Source organism: Gekko japonicus, unplaced genomic scaffold (assembly GCF_001447785.1).
Source record: "Gekko japonicus isolate JY-2015 unplaced genomic scaffold, Gekko_japonicus_V1.1 scaffold506, whole genome shotgun sequence".
NCBI classification, from domain to species: Eukaryota; Metazoa; Chordata; class Lepidosauria; order Squamata; family Gekkonidae; genus Gekko; species Gekko japonicus.
In genome coordinates this window covers 902,723-926,013 of record NW_015175372.1, presented here as the reverse complement: position 1 = coordinate 926,013, position 23,291 = coordinate 902,723, and the positions used below count along the sequence as shown (strand labels likewise).

Sequence of the window (23,291 nt, the reverse complement as noted above, 5' to 3'; positions counted from 1 at the left end):
TTTTCTATTTTTGTCTTTCTGCATCAGCAGTAACCAGAGTTTGCAAACTCACTTTGTATCCTGGTTTCATACTCTGGTTTATGAGGGCATATTGATAATTATTTGGCACTGATGTGCACACTAAACTACGATTAAAGGAAACTGTGGAAGACAGAATTCAGTAGAGTTGCCAGCCTCCAGTTGGGGCCTGGAGATCTTCTGCCTTTACAACTGATCTCCAGCTGACAGAGATCAGCTCCCCTGGAGAAAATGGCTGCTTTGAAGGGTGGTTTCTATGACATTGTATGATGCTGAGGCCCCTTCCCTCCCCTCCCCAAACCCCACCCTCTCCTGGATCCACCTCCAAAGTCTCCAGGTATTTTCCAACCCAGACCTGGCAGCCCTAGAATTCAGATGCGTGAGGGCAGAAGGGAGTCAGGGTAGCCTGTGGTATCCTGCGATTCTTCTAACTATGATTAGGAGATTGGAGCTTAATTCTAAGCACACTTGCTAGCGTGTAAACCTCATTGAACTTAATAGGGCTTCTGATTAAACATACTTTTTCACTGTGGGAGTGTTATATCTGCAACTAGTCCTAAGTATGTTGCTTTTAAAATATAGAGCAATGGATGCAAATAATGAATTCACTTCTGTGAGAATTTTTTTGGCAAGTGGCAACTTAAGGTCCAACCCCAAGGCTTGAATCTAACCCAGTAGGTTTTAACTAGGTATCTACATTTAATGAAGTACAGTTTGGTTACTCAAATATTACATGACTTTTTTTGTTTGCTTTCATTATGTATGTTGTGTAGAAGAATGTGTATTACCGTTCTTTGCCTTCTCCCACAAAGAACGGCTATTGCCCATTATTCTTTGTTCATTGTCCCAGTCATTCAGCTGTGGTGTAACATATCACATTTTCCATCCCCTTGAGCTTGTATTGTGGCTCGATTGAGTGCAGCTGCAGCATGTTGATTCTGGACATGTAGGTGCTTTTTGCTGGTATAGTAGGTTGCTGGGCAATCTAACTGTCAGACAGAATGCTTTCCAACACAGTGGCTGTACCAAAAATAAGTCTTTTTTATGCTACCTGAACACTGAAAAGGAAGATATTGTCAGTTTTCTTGTGTTAGATCATTTAATGCTTCTGGTATTTGAGACCATAAATTCTTTGGAACAAGAATTGTCATTTAGTTTTATGTTTATGCAGCATCTGGAACAGCACGTTCTAATCTGGAGTAGCGTACTCTGTTTTATATATTCTAACCAAAAGATTTACTGTTGAGGTTTGTAAAGTTTTGTGTTATTGTACCTTATTTTGAAGAATGCATAACCACAGTAACTGTTTGTGAGAGAAGTCTGTCTTCTCTGGAATGCACAGATCAAGGTGAAAAAGATTTTAATGGATCTCAGGGGTATATTACAGTTATCCAGTTTGGCTATCCAAGTCTTGGGATGGATACCTTGAAAATGGAGAGGATGAAAACTCTTACCTTGGAAAAGTGGACTGGCAGCAAGTTCTTTTTATGGTAACATTGCCTCATCCCTTCATGCCTATTTCTTGTTGGTGGGTCCCCGCCCCCAATTTTTTTTTCAGGGGTCCAAGATTGACCCTGGGACCTTGCTGGTCCCTAGCAATATTTATTTCCATACATGAGCTCTAAGATATTGAGGAATTGGAGTCTGAAGTCTGATGTTAAAATAGCCAGCATTTCAGATGCTACTTCCTTTCAGTGAATTGCAGCCTGAAATTTGAAGCATTAAACATAAGTGAACGATAAATGCAAGATTCCTGTGCTCCATAGAATCAAAACTTGAGGCATCGTGGTTTAGTGATTAGACTGATGGATTAGGACAGAAGAGACCCAAGTTCAAATCCCCACTCTGTCATGAGGCTCACTAACAGTGCAATCCTGTGCAGAGTTGCTTCAGTTTGTCCTGTGACAGCCTCTGCCCAGCCCAGTGACTCTGACTCCAGGTCGTCAGGAAAAGAGACTGAGGAGGACCGGAGACCTCACTGAAATAACTACCAGGCCTCCACCGGGTAGGATGAGAGGCAGGCCTCAGCCTTGCAACCCATAGCACCCCAGGGGAAGTTCTCACTCTGAAGGAATGGTGGCGGCACAATGGGCCGAGGTGGCCCAAAGGAGGTGAAGTGCTCAATGCAAACCCATCCCAGAGCCAGGCAGTGAGAATAGTAACTCTGTACAGGATCCTGGCCAAAGCAGAGTGCAGCAACAGGAGCTCAACACCTGCCAGTAGGGCAACTGAGCCAGGTTACTTCTCAGGCTATTAGGCTGAAGTTTGGGAAGGCTGCATTGCTGAATGAACTGGTCCATGAGGTGCTTGCTAAGCTTGTGTTTCAGCTGCAGCTCCTTGCCTTCAGTTCCTGCTCCTAGCTGCCAGCTCCTGTTGACGTTCTCAGGGCTGGCTATCTAGACCTGAGAGCACTGCTCCTGAGGAGACTGACTGGGCCAGCCGGCAGAGTGCAGGACAAAGCATATTGAAACCAATGACATTAGACTGGAGTAACTCTGTGTAGGATTGTATTGTGATGGATCTTGGACCATTTGTTCTTTTTTAGCATAGCATACCTCAAAATGATAAAATTGGAAGGAGGAATCATGTATGCTGCCCTGAGCTCCCTTGGGGCATGAGGGGATACCTGGTTGCAGTCCTGGGGCAGGAAACCATATGTATCCCTACTTTCATATAAAGAGGCAAGTTTCAACTATTATGGGGTCAAGTAGTCTGAGAGGACCAGTTTCTGTGCAGCCAGTGTAACAAGATAATTTACTCTGGCTTCCAAACAGAGAATTTCTAAGAATTACTGTTTTAAAACAGTTAGCTGCAGATATCTCCAGGATCTATCAGACTGAAAATTGTCTCCAACCTTTAATTTTTTGATAGTACAAATGAATTAACTGTGAGTTCTGTTCTTTGAACTAATACCAGTAAACCAGACAGAAACATTTAGAAATAGTTCTTTTTATTGGACAAGATGTTAGAAAATACAAGCATGTGGAAATTAAATCTATAACTACTGCAAAATCAAGTGCCAGAAATATCAAAGCTCCTACCATTTCTCTACCATATTATGGGAAGTAAAATTTAAAGCAAACCAGGTTTTGGATTATTGTCCTAAACTGCTTTTAGGAATTTTTCTATAAACCCAAGTCCATGACACACACAGAAATCTCCCCTAATCTCTTCTGAGAGTTCCATCCAGAGAAATCTGATTTGCTTATCACATCACTGTATTTATACAGAAAAATAGCACTCTTAAGCTAGATCTTTTCTAACTTAAAAACGTGATCATCATCTCTCGATAAATTACTAATTATTGATGACATAATCAAATAGTTGCACCTAAAAGTACATCTTCTAAAGAAAGATTAAAAGGCCAAAACACTGTATTAAAAGGTAATAAATAAATGGTAATAAATAAAACTTTAGTGTTCATTTATTTTATTCAGTTTGTATCCCACCCTATCCTGTAAGTGGGCTCAGGGCGGCTCACAACACATGATAAAACAATAAATGGTAATTCATAAAAACATCAAGCCATTTCATCCCAATAAATACTTAACTTACTTAAATTAATACCTGATGGCAGCTTAACAGTTTCTAGCTATGGTGCATGCTGCAACAATGTCGGGGGGGGGGCATATTTCTCTCAGCCTGACCAGAATCAGCTGATACTGGCACCAGGTTGGTGTAGGCAGTGCCCTAAGTCAATTGAGACAGACTGAACTCATTGAGCAGGGAAGGCTGATGTTCTGTGGACATCCACCGCCTCAGCCAAAAGCCTGGTGGAACAGCTCCATTTTGCAGGCCCTGTGGAATTGTGATAAATCCCACCGAGCCTTGATCTCAACCGGGAGCATGTTCCACCAGGCAGGGGCCAGAGCTGAAAAGGCCCTGGCCCTGGTTGAGGCAAGGTGGATGTCCTTCGTGCCGGGGACTACCAAATGGTGCTGCTTAGAAGAGCACAAGGTTCTTTAGGGAACATATGGGGAAAGTTGCTCCCACAGGTATGTTGGTCCCTGGCCACATAGGGCCTTAAAGGTTAGTATGATCACCATGAATCTGATTCAGTACTCAACCTGCAACCAATGCAGTTGGCACAGCACTGGCTGAATGTGCGTCCACACAGATGTCCCAGTCAGCAGGTGCGCTGCAGGAGCTTCTGGGTCAGACTCAAGGGTGGACCCGCATAGAATGAGTTGCTGTAGTCTAACCTGGAAGTGACCATTGCATGGATCACTGTTGGCAGGTCATGGGGGGAGAGATAAGGAAACAGTTGCCTGACCAGCCAGAGATGGTAAAAAGCTAATTTGGCAACATTGGTGACCTGTGCCTCCATAGAAAGGGAGGCGTCCAGAATCACCCCATAACTCCTCATCATTGGGGCCAGCATCAGTGGTGCCCCACCAAGGGCTGGGAGTCAGATTCCCCATCCTATCCCCCCACAACTTAGGTACAGGACCTCCATCTTCACTGGATTCAGTTTTGGCCGGCTCTGTTGCATCCAACTAGCCCTGGCCTCCAAAGCCCTGGCCAAATTATCTTAGGCGGAGTCAGGCCATCTGTCAATCAGCAGATACAGCCGGGTGTCATCATCATACTGATTTATTTATTATTCAATTTATATCCCGCCCTCCCCTCAGGCTCAGGGCGGCTAACAATTAGGGCTCAAGGCCATGCTTAAAACAGTTAAAAGCAACATAAAACAATACAATAATACAGTAAAGTGCTGGTGCTCCAAATGTCCATGATTCCAAGATGGGTTCTGGCAAGATAGACCCAGAACAATGATGTAAGTTCCAGAATGATGCTGCCATCCAGTCTTCGTCCCAGGGCCGTCTAGCACCCTGATGGTATCCACACCTTTGTGGTGGCGGTGCGCTGATGGTATAGTGGCGGCAGCAGCTCCTACTCAAAGGCCTGGCGGAAGAGCTCCATCTTGCATGCCCTTGTCTTGCAGGCCCTTGTCTTGATGACAGTGCATCCCAACCCCTTGGATTGATTGGGGTGGGGTGCATATAGATATTATATAACATCAGGGAGAGGCTCACCTCTTGCGGGATGCCACATACCAAAGGGTAATGCGGAGATAGCCTCCCCCAGATGCCGCACTCTGTCCTCAACCATGAAGAAAGGAGGACAGCCACTGCAAAGCAGTCCCATGTATCCCCACTTCAGCGAGGTGGGGGGAGTCAAAAGATCATAATTGATTGTGTTGAATGCTGCTGTCAGGTCAAGTAGCAACAGCAGTATCAACTTGCCTAAATCCAGATGCCTCCATAGGTTGTCCATGAGAGTCTCTGTCCCATGGCCAGGGTGGAAGCCAGACTGGAATAGGTCCAGGATGGAGGAGTCAATCAAGAATCCCTGGAGTTGCTCAGCTACTGCCCTCTCAACCACCTTGCCCAAGAACGGAAGGTTCGATACTGGGAGGCAGTTGGCTAGGGCCATAGGGTCCAAAGATGGTTTTTCCAAAAGTGGTCTCACTGTTGCCTCTTTCAAACACCCTGGGAACATCCCTGATGATAGGGAGAGATTGATAATTTCCCTCAGGGGAGTCCGTATTTCGTCTCACAGGCTTTAACAAGCCAGGACGGATATGGATCTAGGAGACACATGGTGGTCTTCACAATTGCCAGAGCCCTGTCAACCTCCTCCTGGGAGAGTCAGCTGAATTGGTCTAATACTGGACCAGAAGATGGACAAGGGGCTTCCAGTTCATATACCATTTCAAATGTGGCTGGCAGGTCATGGCGAAGCGACAAGACTTTGTCCACAAAATAGCTTGCAAATGCCTCACAGCCAATAGCCAATTCCTTATCATTTTGTTTCCTTTGAGGTAGGGAAGTTAATGTTCTAAATAATTGGGTTGGGCGAGAGCCAGTGGATTCAATGGAGGTCACATAAAATTCCTTCTTAGCAGCTTTCATTGCCATCTCATAGGCTTTCCTAAATGTCCTATAAGATGTTCTTGCAGCTTCGTTGTGAGTATGCCACCCCCCCCTCGCTCTAGCTGTCTTAGCTCTCACTTCATCCTCTGCAGCTCTGAGGTATACAAAGGAGCTGGTTTGGTGCGAGAGTGAAGAGGGCACCAGGGAGCAATTTGTTCAATGGCTTCTGAGAACTGGCTATGCCAGTCCTCCATCAGCTCATCCAACAAAATGCCAGGGGGCATCGGATCCCACAGAGCATTTTGGAAACCAGTTGGATCCATTAAGTTTATGGATGTAATTTTTTTGTAACAGAGCAAATAGGAATTCCCTAGGGCTGTTTCAGGTCAGGAAAACACCACTGGGGGGAAGAAGATTGAAGCTGCTTCTACATGTGTATCACAGTCCTGATCCAAGCCTGTCCCCCAAGTGCTTGGGATGCACAGAACCTGCACTATATGTGTATCCAAAGTCTTCATATTGTCCTCCCTCAAGAATTTTGTGTGGTATGAATGGGCTCTAAATTGCAGACTGCTTTTATTGCTACATTTTGTCCTACATGGCAGCTGTGCAGATGGGCGGGTAAGATGCTGATGATGAGGCCACAAGAAATGTAGCTGGAGCAGTTCAGATCCAGCACCAAGCAGTGGTCCTCACAGCAAGAACAAGAAACCCAGAACCCTAGTGCAAGTTGTAACTAGTACCATCTCAGTACAGCTTCATGTCCTAAGTTAATTTTTTTTTTCTGGAGTGCCAGTCCACACTAGGCTGAGTAGAATGTACAAGGCATTCTAGCATTCAATGGCTGGCTGCTTAAACATGGAGGTTAGGGATAGGGGAGGACCATCAACTCTTCCCCATAAGCTTGCTTCATGATTTAACTGTTGAATTGGAAGTATCCAGTCCCTGCAGTGATAGGTGCAAGTGCTATCCTCTGTTTAGGAGAACAACTCACATCCGTTACCATTTATGTTAAACGGGGATGTGAATGATCTTGAATATGGATTGTAGCTGGGATTCCCAGATCAAAATAATGGACCTCCCCAACTTGGGAGCCACTAAGAACTGCCTACTGGGAAATGGCCAGTGGCTGAAAAACAATGATGTACTGGAAGGAATTATCTTTCTTGATCTTTTTATATCCTTTGGTCCACATGGTAAGTGGTGGTAAGGCTCTGCATGCATCACATCTTTATTCCTATTAGTGTAGGTGACTTAACATAGAGGTCTGTTGGATCTATTTGCAGGATGGTGGGTGAAGAAAATAACACCCTTTTTGAATGCCAGTTTGACATGATTATAGGGTTTTTATTTAGCATGCTTTGGCTTTACTTTCTTTCTTCCTTTTCAAATTTGGTAAAAAATGATGTATCAGAACTGCAGTGATTAAAGTCTCTTTTTAAAAGGCTTTCAGCTGTGGAGCACAGATCTGGACTTGTATAAGGATCTGTTAACATTCTATTAAATTGCTATTATAGCACATAGTATCTTAAGATTCATTTTGACATAAATTACGTACTTTCCTGCTATTAAAGTTACGTATAGATTACAATACGATGTGTGGCATTTTACGAAACACTTGGTATATAACATTTCACTCAAAATTTCTTTAGTTTTACAAGTTTACATAGTTTTAAACAGTTCAAATTAAACAAGAAATGTCACACCTCTTTTTTCAGGCCAATTGTCATAAATTTCTATAGGAACGGATGTATCCTGTATGTTTTTGTGCTGGAAAAAAAATCAGTGCTGCTAGAAGTATGTAAATGGATGTAGCTATGAAATGGGAAAAAAACCCACTTGCTAAATTGTTTTTATGCTGCATATCTGGCACAGGCATAAAAAAAGTAATGCTGAGACATTTTGTTTATTTTTATTAAACCAATTTTTATCTCTGAGTGAGAACATATTCAAGTACAGATCTTCTCCAAAAGGAAATACTCTGTCTGAAAAAGAAAGTTTAACCTCCATTTAATCCCAAACATCAGGACTTGAGACTTGAACTTGCCAGCCCTTTGCCAAATTTCATTGAGCATCTATGATGGATAGGGGACATTATCAAAATATTCTAGAGATTGCGGCTTCTTTAACAGATTGTTTTCCCTAAAGAAGAGCTAGTGTAGGCTTTTAAATAGGATCAGCCATTTACAGTGCCATCCTAAGCACAGTCGATAGATCTAGAAGAGTGTAAATCTGTTTAGGAATTTACTTTTAAAAAGAAGTCTGTGTACATTGCTATTCTCAAATAACTGAAAAGTCCTTTTTTAAAATGGTTCGTTATGGGGATTACACCATTAATGACTTCACTTGGAATAAGAGTGTCAAGGACCCAAGCCTGGGTCCTTCTGAGTCTCTACCCCTTGGGAAAGCAAGCAGTGCTCAGATCTATGGATCCTCAAGGTTATCGACACACAAGAAACCAGATGGTAAAATATATGAAGGCTTATTAAATACTTTAATAAATAAGACATCACTAGGCAACACAATCTCTACAATTCTGCGGCAAGAAAATAAGAAAAGCTAACTTTTCTATCTGATACTTCAATACCTAGTATTAGACCACATACCTTTTAGAATATCAGAGTCCAAGCTAGAGGCTTAAGCATTGCTGACGGAGGAGTCCATCGCAATGAGACTAAGTTGGCATAGTCAGAGCCACTGCCCAGTCAAATCATAAGGTTAGCATGGCTTCCCTCTTGTCTGTGGCTTAATTATAGTCTTTGGCCATCTGGCGTCAGGTGGTCTCCCAAACTCAATCAGGGAGCTCACTTGATGGAACCCTCCAGAAGATAATGACATTCACTCCTGCTTCCCCCCTCTCATCCAGTTACAAAAGTGAATGCAGGTTCCCATGATTAGCCAATTACCACATTCTCGAATCTGGCCTTGAAAGAGATGAGGATGGTGTAGGCAGGGAAGCCCAATACCGACACCTGCAAACTGGAGCAGGCCGATTAAACTTCATGTTAATCTGGGGGTGGGGGGATCAGGGTGCTTTGCCTCACAAAGGTCCTTTTCGCACTGTCCTTAAATCCTGGTTCAACCCTGTCCCCGAACTTACATTCTACACTACACGCGAGTTCACCCCTGTAATTATCTTGTGGGATTTTTATATTCTACACTACACTTGAGTTCACCCCTGTAATTATCTCAGGGTATTTTTTTGTTTCCACATTACATTGAGGTCATCCCAGTTTCGCCCCACACTTGCCTGGTATAAACAGATGCTGTTATAATCAGGGATAAATGCAAGGTATTGTGTCGTGAGTTGAACTCTGATAAAACCAGGAATGAGATCCAAGTGCGGAAAGGACCAAAGAGTTATACCCTTAAGTCCATTAAAATCAAGTTCACTGAAATCTTAGAAGGGTGTAACCCTGATTAGGATGACTCTGTAAGATTCTTAATGTATTTTACTGTTTCAAACATATTTAAGGTAATTTACCTAGGCACAATACAGAACAAGCTCTGCTCCTGTACTCTCAAGATCTGTTGGAGGTTTTAAGTGATAAAAATATAGTATCCATATTGTTGTGGGAACTCTTACTAGGATGTAGGATAGCTAATCCTCTTGAGCACATCACATTTTGTTTAGAGGCTGTTATTTTTTCTTGTAAACTTTATAGCGCTAACAAGGTATATATTGCTGAAGGAACATTTCTCTCCAGAAATCTTTTAGTCTGTCCATCAGTCAGGGCTGCTGAGAGCCACCATGGGCCCCCAGACAAAGATTCCGCCTGCCCCCCATTTGACCTTGATCAACAAAACAAATCACTTGGCCTTCTACCATGAATTTATAGTAATAAAAGAATTGGCCTGTCTGTCCATCTATAATAATAAAGCTAGGACTCTCAAAATTAGCCACTAGCTTCAGGATGATTGTGGGGGTTCCAAGGCCAAAAATGAAAGGTCTGGGAATATCCTAGCCCATAATCTTGAGACATGCCCCCTCATACTATTTGCAATGGAAGCGAAGGTTCTCCATTTCTTGCAGACATAACTTGTCAGAAAATAATGCTACATGTTTAAAAATGGGTCACCAACCCCAGAAAGATGATTGAAGTCACAGTGCCAAAGATTAAGGGAATTGGAACACCCTGAACCAGATTATCTTCCTGGTAGGCAACATGAGGAGCTGCGGTGGCTCAAGTGGTTAAGACGCTGAACTGCAGGCTGTGGAACGTCAGTAGTTCAGCAGTTCAAGACCCAGGTGCTGCAAGACGGGGTGAGCTCCTGTCTCTAGTTCCAGCTCCTGCCAACCTAGCAGTTCGAAAGCAAGAAATTGCAAGTAGATAAATAGGTACTACTTCGGTGGGAAGGGAACAGCGTTCCGTGCGCCTTGGTGTTTAGTCATGCCAGCCACATGACCACGGAAATGTCTTTGGACAGCGCTGGCTCTTCGGCTTTGAAACGGAGATGAGCACCACAACCCTAGAGTCAGATTCGACTGGCTTTTGAGCAAGGGAACCTTTACCTTTACCTTTAGGCAACATGTAATAAGAGAGCTTTTAAGCAACTTGTCATATGTCTCTAATACTCAGATCCCCAGTCCACCACAGAAGTTTGCTGGGTGACACAGTCTCAGCAAGATCTACCTCACAGGTTGTTGTGAGGATAAAATGGAGGACAGGAGAACAATGTAGCTTTGGGTCCCCACTGGGGAGAAAGACTGGGTATGGCATTTGTCATACATTTAATTTTGCCTACAGTTCAACAGAAAAGGATAGCTATTGCTGTTGCTTCATCCAGTATTGTTGCAGCCTTTTGGGAAGAACATTCCCTATTCAAACTACTGTTAAATAATATGAGCACAGTGATCAGGGCAGGACTATTGCATCTATAGAAGCTATCATAATTGCGTCAAAGAAGGAGCATTCCCCCCCTCTTTCCAAACAAGTGGTGCCTATTAAAAAGGCCCTCCACATCTACTCCATTAGCACAGCCTGTGCCTCTCAATATTACTCTCTATAAGCCATGCGTCTAATTTTGTATTACAATAATTCTTTAGTAAGTAAATCAGTAATAAATCAATTTCAGTTTTAACATTGTAACTTTACCTAGTACAAAAGCAGGGGCAAACTGGGTTATGTAGTGGTGCTGGATGAGAAGTACTGGGACCACTGGGATTGATTTTGCTGACATTAAAAAGATTATGTCATTTGCCATGTAGCAAAGTAGCCTTTACAAAGGGCTATTAGGTCTCCCACCAATACGATAATAATGTTAACAACAACCTAGTGCCTGAACTGGGAGTTCTAACGGCTGTTCCACGCATATAACCACTAACACAGATTAATGTTCCTTTATCATGCATGTACGGGGTGGAGGAGGGAGAAAACATTCTTTTACTACTGTTCATAATATTAACAAAAGTTTGCTACCATACTACTATTATGTACATTCTAAGTTGACAAGCAGAATAGGGATGAGAAGGAGCTGAGACCGACTTGAAAATAAAAGGGGGTGTCATGGAAGAATTAGATGGAGGGAGAGAAGTGAATGAGAAAAATGTGGAAAAGAGGGAGAGAACTTAAGGAAAAGAGAGGGAAAGGTTGTTTTATCTTGCTGCAATGCACTAACTACTGCTTTGCAAGATCTGGATGGTTAAGCAAAACTATGGAGCTGGGTACAAGGAAAGAAAGAAGAAAAGGATAGACTGCTGAAGATAACAACCTTGTTAGCAGTCTGCAGGCTGGCAATTACTGTAAGAACATAAAAAAGCCCAATGGAGGGGATGGGGGCAACCTGTTTGGGGGCCCATAGAATTGGACCCCCTGGTTCAATGCTCCTGAAACAGCAGCTACCCTGTGGTTTTGGAGCCTCTCCCTCAAACCCCCTCCCCTCCAGCCCCCAGAATATACCCTATGTTTTCGCCATTGACTTCAATGGCCCATAGGATATAATGGGGCCTGATATAACCCTGAGCTTGTCTCATTTGCTTTGCGAGTCTGGCCTCCGCACTCCTTTAACGAGGCAGCCCTGAAGCTTGGGGCGGCGGGAGTTTCTTTGCACGCAGCTTGTGCGGCTGGCTGAGTGCCTCTTCTGCTTGCCCACCTCTCGCCTCTGCACCTCATCTTCTGCCAGGCATGGAGGAGCCCAGCTTGCCCAGGCTTCTTGCTTCCTGCTGCCTTGGCCCTCTGGTGCATGGGTGAGTCCCCAAAGTTTGACTCTCCCTCTACAAGTCTTTGGCGCTGGAGATATTCGCCTCCTTCCCTCCTGCCTGCTATGGTTGCATAATTGTGAGAGATTTCTTAGTGTTCCTGCCAGGTAAGCAGTGACACAAAAGTTCATACCCTGCCACAAATTTTGTTAGTCTTTAATGTGCTACTGGACTCTTTCTCTTCTCTACTGCTACCTCACAAGGTTGTTGTGAAGATAAAATAGAGAGGGCAAACAACCTTATTTCCCCATTGGGAGAAAAGGCCAGGTATAAATGAAGTAAATAAATCAGTTGTTGAGAAGATTACTAAGAACGTGTGTGGGGTATTTTGTACTTAGTTGCCACAGCAGTCTGTTCAAGGCTACCCCCAGTGGTTTGCCTAAAGGCATGACTGAACAGAGAGCTCACTGGCTCCGATTAAGTGTTTGAGTGAATGATGCTGCTTGCTATGAGCACTTGAGGATTTTGAGAACAGGAAAAAGACACTTCCATGAAATGGCTGGCAAGGTGGGGTGGCACAGCCAGTCACTAAATGGCTGCCATGGGGGGTTGTGGCCAGTCACAAAAGCATCCTCCTGCAAGGGAGGCAGCTGTTTCTCAGCTGGTGCTCCCTGGAGGCACAAAGGTGATGCCACCTGGGCTTTTCTGAAGCACCACTGAAGTGAGGGCAAGCTAGGACTGGCTATTTTGCTTTGAGGAGGAGATCCGCGGCGCCCCGGGAGGCCCGGCCACCCTCCTCCCCGCGCTTCCTGGCCCCTGGTATTTTTGGCCCTTGTGTAACAGAGTGTTGGACTGGAGGGGCCATTGGCCTGATCCAGCATTGGCTTCTCTTATGTTCCTCAGTGTGGGGCAAGTGATGCTCTGTATTCTTGGTGCTTGGGGGGGGCAGTGGGAGGGCTTCTGGTGTTCTGGCCCCACTGCCGGACCTCCTGAGGGCACCTGGTATTTTTGGCTGATGTGTGACACAGAGTATTGGACTGGATGGGCCACTGGCCTGATCCAACATGGCTTCTCTTATGTTATTATGTCTGGCGCAGTGATGCTCTGCATTCTTGGTACTTGGGGGGCAAGAGTGGGAGGGCTCCTGGAGTTTTGGCCCTGCTGGTGGACCTCCTGAGGGCACCTGGTTTTTGTCCAGTGTTTCCTCTAAGTGCAAGGTAGCTAACAGTTTTTTAGCCTCCGGCTCATACATTTTTGTCTTAATTCAGGAAAGATGCCTCCAGAGCAAACTACTGAGATAGGCAGATTCTGAAGTTGAAAGCTAAGGCTTTGAAAAGATAAGGAGATTTGTGGACGTTATTATTCAATACCACAAGGGTGTGCTTTTGTAAAATTTCTTATAGCTGTCAGTTCGGTAAGAATATTTTAGGCCCCACCTTTAAGGGTGGGGAAAGTTGCCTTTCTTCTTCTACAACACTGAGGAAGTGGCGATTTGTACACAAAGAAAATGAAAACTGAATGAATGCCAAAGCAAAACAACAACAACAAAACCCTCCTTGGTTTAATTGCAACACCACAGTGTCCAGAAAGGGATGTTAAACTAATCCTAAAAGTTGACACAACTATTTTACTCTAATAATGCTTTTGGATACAGTGGATAAAAATGATATCTTGCAAACAAAGGTGGAATGTCTGCCTAATAGCCAGGCAGAAAATGAATGCTTCAGAAAACTGTGCTATTTTTCTAGGGAGCAGATGCTGGCTTTCTTTGGCATCTTGTTGTGTGCATTTCTTTGACATTTTGCTATTGCAGATTATACTGAGCCATCTGGCAACTGCTTAGGCTTCCAGATAAATGAGTTGGAGGCCCTTTGCCTCTCTCATGGCACCAGACTAGTAGCTGACCTACACATGGCCCCTTCCTCTAAAAGAAAAAGAGGAAGGTTTTGCTTTTCTTAGCTTGGCTTATTTATAACTTTACTCATAAACAGAGTGCACATAAATGCTTTTAATTTTTTTCTTTTACATAACCATGTTTTGGGTCTTTGAGCTGAGCAAATCCAATAGAATTGCTTTTTGAAGTATAATCTTATCTGGAGAATAATTCTTTCTTGATTATCAGTGTTTCAATTGATATGCTTCTAAGTTGCTGATAGCTTTATGGTGAAAAGTTATCTGAGATACATTTTTGCAGATTACAGCTGTGTTATGTACATAGCTCTTGCTTTTATTACTCTTTTTAGAATGAGAGGAAGATGCTGGCTTGTGGAAAGACTTTGAGAACAACACTAGATGGTCTAAAACAATGCTAGTTGGTCTAGGGCTGTCTTTCGGCCATGCTCCTGCAGAGTGCAGGGGGTTGGACTAGATGACCTGCAAGGTCCCTTCCAACACTAACATTCTATGATTCTATGATCCTAGAGGTAGCATGTCCCGTGGAAAACTTCTGCACAGAAAAACTAGTAAAAATGCCCACAGGTATCTGAGCGGAGGTGATTGCAGGGTTGGACTGACTATGGAGGCAGCTGCCACCACACCTGGCTGGCAAGCCAGCCTCCCATTGCCTGGTGTTCCCGCCCCGGCATCAATTGGCTCCTCCCACCCTTGTGATCATCCGAGGAGGTGGGGGTGGGGTGGGCAAACGTCATTGTTATAATTGGGAAAAAAAGCTCTTAGGCATGCATATTAAAGTTCACAAGCGTGTCTAATGCTTAATTGCAGTGTGTGTCACAATGTTGTGTGTTGTCTGGTTTAAGAAACCTTTTTATCTAAAACATGTAAGCAGTGCTCATTCATGTCAGCAAAGGTTTCTATGGCTGCATAATTACAAAGTGAATGTTTGTGAATTTATATTAGTTATCCATGGATAATGGATAATGAATTTTCCTCCATTATATAATGAATATATTCTTCCATTTTAGTGCTTTAGCTGGCTACAATGGCACTATATTTGCCTATGGACAGACTGGAAGTGGCAAGACATTTACCATTACTGGGGGAGCAGAACGTTACAGTGATCGAGGCATCATTCCGAGGACCCTGTCTTATATTTTTGAGCAGCTGCAAAAGGTAGAGGACATCTTCTTTGCTCTTTATCTTTAATACAATTCAGTGACCAAATGTGATGATATATGTGAAATAATCCAACTATGATACCTGAAGTATAACCTATGCATTCCTTCACCTTGATCTTTCTGCATAATCTTGCTGTATAATCACCATAATCTTGCTGTATGTGAATTTCATCCCAGCCTCAGTTTGTGTAAATAGCTAGATGCATTAATTAGATTGTTTAAAAATATTGAGTTTTCCTGACCTGGATAGCCCAGGCAAGCCCGATCTCATCAGATCTTGGAAGTTAAGCAGAGTTGACTCTGGCAAGTACTTGGATGTGAGACCTCCTTGAAATACCAAAGGCAGGGGCAGGCTTTATTCAGCCACCTCTCTGAAAATATCCTCCAGGTGCCCAGTAGGGGTCTGTCATGGATTAAACCCACTCAGCCCAGTCCAGGGGTGAGAGGGAATCCTGTATTTCAGCACATTAAACAAAATCCACGAGACAGTCTGTACTCTCTCTGGACTTCACAACAGTTTGCCACCAAAATCTCTTCCAAGGGGTCCCCCCCCAGTCTAAGAGCAGAGATTCAATCTCTTAGCTGACATCTGGGACTTAACACATAAGCAACTCTAACTCAGAGGTGCACACAGTTACTCTCACAACGGTAGCTCTGTGTGGTCAGCGATTAGACATGAGATTTAGCCCTGGAGTTCAGTTACAGCATCAGAGACAATTACAAATATGAATGATCTTTATTCAGTGCAAAGCATACAAGAGACTAATAGAGGATACAGAAACAATAACAACCTATGGCTATTTTCCCTTACTACACATTAATAATAATCATAGTTACCATAGCATCAGGTAGTCCAAAATTGTTCAGTGTAACAGTACAAGTTGGCACCAAGGGATTTTGAAGAGAAATCCCATCTTGTGCAAGTATATAGTCCAGGACTGTTCAGAGATACAGATCCACAATAACAGAAGGTTGGCAACTGCAATCAGTTCACCAAGAAGCTCTTTGTTTCGAAAGACAGGTTCCCAGGAGCAAGAGAGCTCTTCCATAAGTTATACCCCCATACCAGTCATCATCAGCTGTGGCCATCAGCCAATCACGAGCGGCAGGGGGTTGTGCCCAATTTCTGGTTGCCATAGCTGCCACATCAGGTGTGTGGGGATTGGCTAAGAAGTTAGAGGCCCCTCCTGCAGTCAGGTGGTCCAACTTCTAGCTTTCTCCATTGTGTACGTGACATGGCTCATGTAGGCCATAGAGAGGAGCCTTAAAGTCTGGTCCTCAGCAGGGAGGTATTAAGGAATGTGGTATCTGGCATGATTATATGGCATGGCTATTTGGTGGCTCAGCCATCTGGTCAAGTGACAGAAATCACACTAGGCCATCTGGCCTGCAACAGGAAAAGACACCCAGTATGTCAGAATGTCATCACAGGAAGAAGGCATGAGAATTTAGAAATAATATTTCTATACAGGGTCAGTCCCCAGAGGTCACCATGACTTCCAGGTGCACACACAGTAAGTCGCCAGAGGTCACTGACTTCCAAGTACACACACAAGCACGCACACGCACACACACACGCGCACATATAAAAATACAAAAATATTGAGTTTAATCTGAAATGTATATATCGAAACACAAAATCTACTGTGTTCAGATTAAATTATGTTTATAGTATAATTCTGATTATAGTGTTTGGGCTTTTAGAAATGTAGCATATTTTATTAACAGTTGTGGGAGGAGCAGTGTGGGTTGATTGGTGCAGTTGGGTCAGAGGGTGCCGTATTCTGAATTTGGATGTGCATATGCAAAAAGAATATATAGTGCTGCTCCAGCCAGAAACCAGGCCAGTGGACAAATCCAGAGGTCAAAACTATAGAAGCTAGACTCATAATAAACTGAAGAGTTCCTCAAATGCATACCAAGATCAAAGCCTTTGACAGAAAGAGCAAAACATCTAGCAAAATGGAAGCCAAATAAATGAGATAGGTAGAAGTTAGGTAAAGATAGGCTGAAGAAGAGGACTGATAAAAACAAAGAGAAGGGGGAAACAATCTTGCAAAGCAAGACTATGGTGGATCCCTGGTTTGCAGAAGACCGTTGTTTTATGAGGGTACCCTGTAAGACATAGCATGAGAGAAGAAATAATAGGTGAAAGATTTGGCATAATTATAGAGTCACAGAATCACAGAGTTGGAAGGGGACATACAGGCCATCTAGTCCAATCCCCTACTCAATGCAGGATCAGCCTACAATATCCCTGACAAGTGTTTGTCCAGACACTGTTTAAAGACTACCAGTGAGGGGGAGCTCACCACCTCCCTGCCAATTGATTTGCATGGGCTCCATTGAAATACATTACAGTACAAGTAGGGTCTCTGGGCCCAAATAGACTACTCTGGGACTGGAATGACAGGCCCCAGCTTAGAATGACAGGCCCTAGGAGTAACAGAAGAGTTCTGGAACTGGAATGAGAGGCCCCAGAGTGGAATGACAGCCCCAGGGGGTAGCAGAAACATTCTGGGACTGGAATGACAGACCCCAGAGTGGAATGACAGCTCCAGAGGATAGCATGAGTGGGCTGGGACTGGAATGAGAACCCACAGAGTGGAATGACAGTCCCTGGGGGTAGTAGGAGTGTTCTGGGACTGGAATGAGAGACCACAAAGTAGAATGACAGCCGCTGGAAGTAGTGGGAGTCTTCTGGGACTGCAATGACGGGCCCCAGAATGGAATGACAGCCCCTGGATGTAGTAGGAGTGTTCTGGGACTGGAATGACAGGCCCCAGAATGGAATGACAGCCCCTGGATGTAGTAGGAGTGTTCTGGGACTGGAATGACAGGCCCCAGAGTGAAATGACAGCCCTTGGGGGTAGCAGGAGTGTTCAGGGACTTAAATAACATGTCCCACAGTGGAATGACAGTCCTTGGTGGTAGCAGATGTGTTCTGTGACTGGAATGACAGGCCTCAGAGTGGAATGACAGTCCTTGGGGGGAGCAGGAGCATTCTGGGACTGGAATGAGAGGCCACAAAATGGAATGACAGCCCTTGGAAGTAGCAGAACTGTTCTGGAACTGGAATGACAAGCCCCAGAGTGAAATGACAATGCCTGAGGGTAGCAGGAGTATTCTGGGACTGGAACGAGAGACCACAGAGTGGAATGAGAACCTCTTGAGGTAGGAGGAGTGTTCTATACCCCTAGGGGCTGTCATTCCACTCTGGGGCCTCTCATTCCAGTCCCAGAACTCTTCTGTTACTCCTAGGGGCTGTCATTCTAAGCTGGGGCCTGTCATTCCAGTCCCAGAGTAGTCTATTTGGGCCCAGAGACCCTAATGGAAAATCCATTCCGCATTTTCTTTGCAACTCTACTTGTACTGTAATGTATTTCAATGGAGCCCATGCAAGTCAAGTGGCATTCCTGGTTCCCATTATTTCCAATGGGCCTTCAAGTGTCTCCCATTGTTTCCAATGGACAATCCTGTCCTTCCTTTTAGTACATCCCAAATCGGGAGCCCCTAGTCTCCCATTCCATCTGTAAGCAACCCAGGCAGGTAGGCACGCCTGGCTCCTCAGCCGAAGAATCAGAGCCCCGGTCTCCCTTTCCATTCCCCCTTTAAAAAAACCCAAAACAATGCCAAACCCCTAACAAAATCAGATGGTGAGGGGGCGGGTGTGTGTGAAGAAATAGAGCTCCCTAGTCTCCTTTTTCACAATACCAAAACCCCCACTGCGAGCAAGCACATAGGCGGGTTGTTGTTTTTTTGCAGTGGAGTGGGGATGATAAGGGTGAGCTGCACACTGTGGAAGCCTGAGATGATGAGATCGCAGGTTGGAGGACAAACTGGGACCCGGGGGCAACCTCCCTTTACACTCTCCTGACATGAAAGGGGCCAATCGGGACCCAGGGTGATAACAAAACTTCCTCATGTGCCTTTGAACCCAGGAGTCTCGTACCTTTTATAGTAAACCGGCCAGGACAAGTAGGATCGAGCGCAGCTCATTTCTTCCCAAGAGAGCTCTGCTCAGCAACCAAGTACAGTTGTTAGCCCACTCGGGCTGATTTGGCAAATTCGAAGTTTCAGTCCTGTCCCGACTTGAAAGTGGCTCTTCAGTCACTGGAGCGCACACGCCGCTCCCTCCCCATTGGCCACTGCGCAAGCACGTGTGCACGCGGGGGGTTGGGCTGGTTGGCTGGCTGGTTGCTAAGGTAACCGTGCAGAGTGAGGAGTAACTTCCATCCAGCCTTAGCCTCCCCCCCCCGCGCCCGAAAGCTGGGCGTTAAGGACTGTGTGCCTCCTCCGCCTAGGGGTTATGGAGACTCCTGGGGCCCCACAGGCGCAGCAGCAGGAAGCGGGGCTGGAGGCAGCTCTGGAGGGACAGATAAATGAATGCTTCTGTAAGGCATGCCGTGGACTAGACTGCGTTTGCCGGCTCTTGCAGAGGAATGTGAAAGTTTTGAGCTTTGGAGGGAAGGAGGAAGAGCAGGCTGGGAAGACAGATAAATAGTTGCGATGGAGACCTGCCATTGTTCCCATCCGCCCCACCCCACCGGGCAGTATATGGTGGCGGTAGATGATAATAATCAGCACTGATACTTTCTCCCAGGACCAAGGGTCTGGGCTGGGTGGAATTGCATGTCTGGGTGGGCTGGGAGAGAGCAGAGCCTTTCACCCTCAGTCAGAGCTGCCCAAAGTGCTCAGATGGGTCCTTGCTGCTGCTCCTAGTGTGCGCTCAGAGGAGGCGCTGGAATGAGGAGGCAGTGGAGGTGGAGCAGAGGGGCATCTCCTCAGCTGGGGCTGCTGCTGCTCCCTGCATGAAAAGGGCAACAGCGACCGCCTTGCCTGGGAAAACGCGTTGAGCGGGGCTGCTGGAGGAGGAGGGGGGGTGGGGAGGTGGCAGTTGTAGTGGCGGTAGTAGTCCCTGGCTAGCCAGGCAGGCAGCAGAGCCAGCAAGGTAGATGGTGCGTGCGGCAGCTTGGGAGGTGCCGGGTGCTTCGAGCAGACAGCTGGGCAGAAGAGACAGCTTGGGCTGCAGCTTCTCCGGGCCGTGGTACCGCTTTTTCTTGCTCTCCATTCGCCTCTGTGCAGCCGGGGGAAGCCGAAGATGAGGTGGGCAGGCCGTCCGTGCGGCCTGGGGAAGCCAAGGAGGGGGCGGGGCTTGGTCATGTGCCCGCCCCCTGGGCTCCTCACTCCCGGAGCACAGCTCCTGTGCGCTGCGGCTCCAACAGACCCCTGGCACCACTCCACCTCCTCTTCAACCCTTTCAGTTTTTCTTGAACAACTTGTATCCATCCACTACTACACTCCAGTCATGTGAATTATCCCACCAAGTCTCTGTAATGCCTACTAAATCATATCCCTCTGTCTGCATTAGAAGCTCAAGCTCTTCCTTCTTATTACTCAAGCTTTGAGCATTGGTACATAGATACCTGAAGCCCCACACCTTTGGCTGCATTAGACCCGGTCCTCCCAGGTGGGCCTCTGTTGTTTGCCCTCCTTCATTTAAATTCCTATGTTGGTCATCTCCTTCCCTTTGTGGTGTCAGTTTAAAGCTCTCTTGATGAATCTTCCCAGGTTTCTGCCAAACACATTTTTCCCTGACCTTGACAGGTGAAGTCCATTGCATGGTAGTAGTTTGATGTCCAGAAAACCTAGCCTGTGGTCCCAGAATCCAAATCGCTCCTGCTGGCACCACCAACGTAGCCAGTAGTTCACCTCCATTATCGTCTGTTCCTGTCGTATTCCCCTTCCTATGACAGGAAGGATCGATGAGAACACCACCTGTGCTCCTATTCCCTTCAGCTTCCTCCCAAGAGCTTCATAGTCAGCCTTAATGCTTTTGTGTTGTTAGTTCTCACATGGACCATCACAAATGGGTAATGCTCTGTAGGAATTATGAGTTTAGGGATCCTCTCTGTAATACCTTTAATTTTCACTCCTGGCAAGCAACACACCTCACAGGCCAGGGGGGTCAGGCCTGGACACATGACATTCCAAACCCCTCAGCAGGGAGTCACCGATGACCAACACCTTCCTTTTCCTTCCAGTGCCATTTCTTTGTATCTCCCTGTCCTTCTCCCTCTGTCTCCCTTGTGTTTGTGATACTTCCACTCACCACTCCAGCAACAGCTCCCTCTCCTGCCCCTTCTCAGAGCCCAGCTATAGGTATGACTTTTGGCTGCAGTTCCCGTAGCTCAGTCATATCATTCTGACAGAGATCCAGGCTATAGGAAGTCAAAGTAAATGGAAACCTCCTACAAAAACTGTTTCTACATTTTCAGACCTTTCACAGTGAGCACATGCTAGAAGTAAGCTGAGATTCTGAAGAGGCCGATACAGAGTTTGTTTTGAACATGTCTCCTATTTCTACTACTGGTTGTGGGGGATACTGGCCAGGCCAGCATTCAGGGAAGTTAGTCAGATGCACAACTAACTCAATTTAAGATCAAGAAGGAAAATTGTCAATAAGCAGTGTGCTTCAGATTACTGCTGTTACAACAAAAAGTTTAAATAGTTATGCAGAAAGATGTGTGTATCAAGCTCCACCTCCCTGGAAGAAACCACTTACAATTAAAGGAGCTATGTCCGTTCTAAAGTGTGTACTCTAGCAGGGCTGCAATGTATCCTGTTAGTCCTGACCTTAGTATGGTACTAGCAGAGGATCATCCTGAGTTTCAAGAGTCCTCTAAGTCTCAGGAGGATGGCATAGCTGCCATCTTAGGGAACAAAGTAAGGACCTCAATTTTCTTGTATGTTCTTCTTCTTCCGCCATGGTGGTCTGTTGAGGGAGTTCATGCAGCATATTTTCTCCATCTTCCATGTCTTTGGACCTCATCATTGGTAACAGAGGTCCTGGATCGTGATGATATGTATTAAAGCAGTATGGAAAGATCAGTGGAGGATATGTCTTCAAGTACAGAATTATCCAAATTATGCTTTCTGTGCCCTTCTTTATTGTCAGATATATATTTTTCAACATTGATGTATGATATAAGAAGACTATTCACTAACTCTAATGAACAAAGAAAGGGTCGATTTTAGGCAATAATTCTTGTTAACTACACCTGCAGACCACATGAACCAGGTAAATCTGTGAACAGAAAAATACAGTAAAAGTTTTTTGTCCAGAATTTATTCTTCACTGGAAACGCTTTCCCACCTGTTTTGAATTCAGTGCTTTTAAGATGTTTAAGAAGGTACCTGGACCTGAAGAGCTATTTAACTCAATCCTATAGAAGACTTTGAAGAGTGAATTATACCATAAGGCACAGATTTACAGCTGTTCTGCAGGTGGAGCTGCCTGTGAATGTTTTGTTGGTAGGCTGCTTATAGAAATGGCTGCATTATGAAACACAGTGTTCAGTATTAGTTAAGTAAGGCTGTGTTTCTAGATCTGCTTACATGGGGAAAGGTCTCATTGAAAACAGTAAGACTTAATTTCCATAGTAATGTATTTAAGATCAAAATGTTAGCCCCATAATATGTCAATTTCATTTTCCTTTCTCACTCTTTTTTTTATTTGCTACCATACTGCATTCCATTAAAAGGTTTCGCCCATAGTTTTACAGTTAAATAAGTCTTTTAAATTATCCCTCCTTTTTATAGCGTTTTAAGCTGTAAATGGTGCTTTCAGTCTTTTCACCAGTGCACTCCCATAACACATTACATTAGTTAGAGGAGCAGGAAATGGCATGAGTTAGCACAGCAGAGCAGTATGAAAGCTCTTGCACTGGCGGATTGCAGATGCCCCTCTCCCATTACAACTACTAAATGGCCTTTAAATGATAGGATTTTTTCATATTAAAGATTTTGAGTTGTAAAAGGCATTTGTGTGAATAGATATGATCAGTTTTCCATCTTAAAAGGCTGCTTGCACAAATGGTTCAAATCAGTATAATCAGACTATTAGCCTTGCTTCCAAAAGGAATGGTCAAAATTCAGAGCTGTCATACTACAATTTGAAAGTGGGCGATGTGGATATTAAATGAATTATTATTGTTGAACTCATGGCAGAGTCATGGCAAGGTTTCAAAAATGAGTTGTCGGATGGCACAAGGAAGCAGTCAGATTACCACATTACCATAGATTCAGTGCTCTTCCTCTTGATGATTATCTCTGACTTTCATAGTTGTACCATTTACTTCTGTAGCAATGGTGAAACTCACCACAGTTATGAAATTATCA

General features: G+C 44.8%; 1 protein-coding gene across 1 annotated transcript in view; it reads left to right on the top strand.

Annotated features, from left to right (window-relative positions):
• KIF6 (kinesin family member 6) overlaps window positions 1-23,291 on the top strand; it is a 295,241-nt gene that overhangs the window by 18,623 nt on the left and 253,327 nt on the right. Inside the window, exon 4 of the mRNA XM_015425506.1 lies at window positions 14,958-15,105. Within this exon, the coding sequence (XP_015280992.1) occupies window positions 14,958-15,105 (148 nt within the window). The remainder of the gene's footprint in view (window positions 1-14,957; window positions 15,106-23,291) is intronic.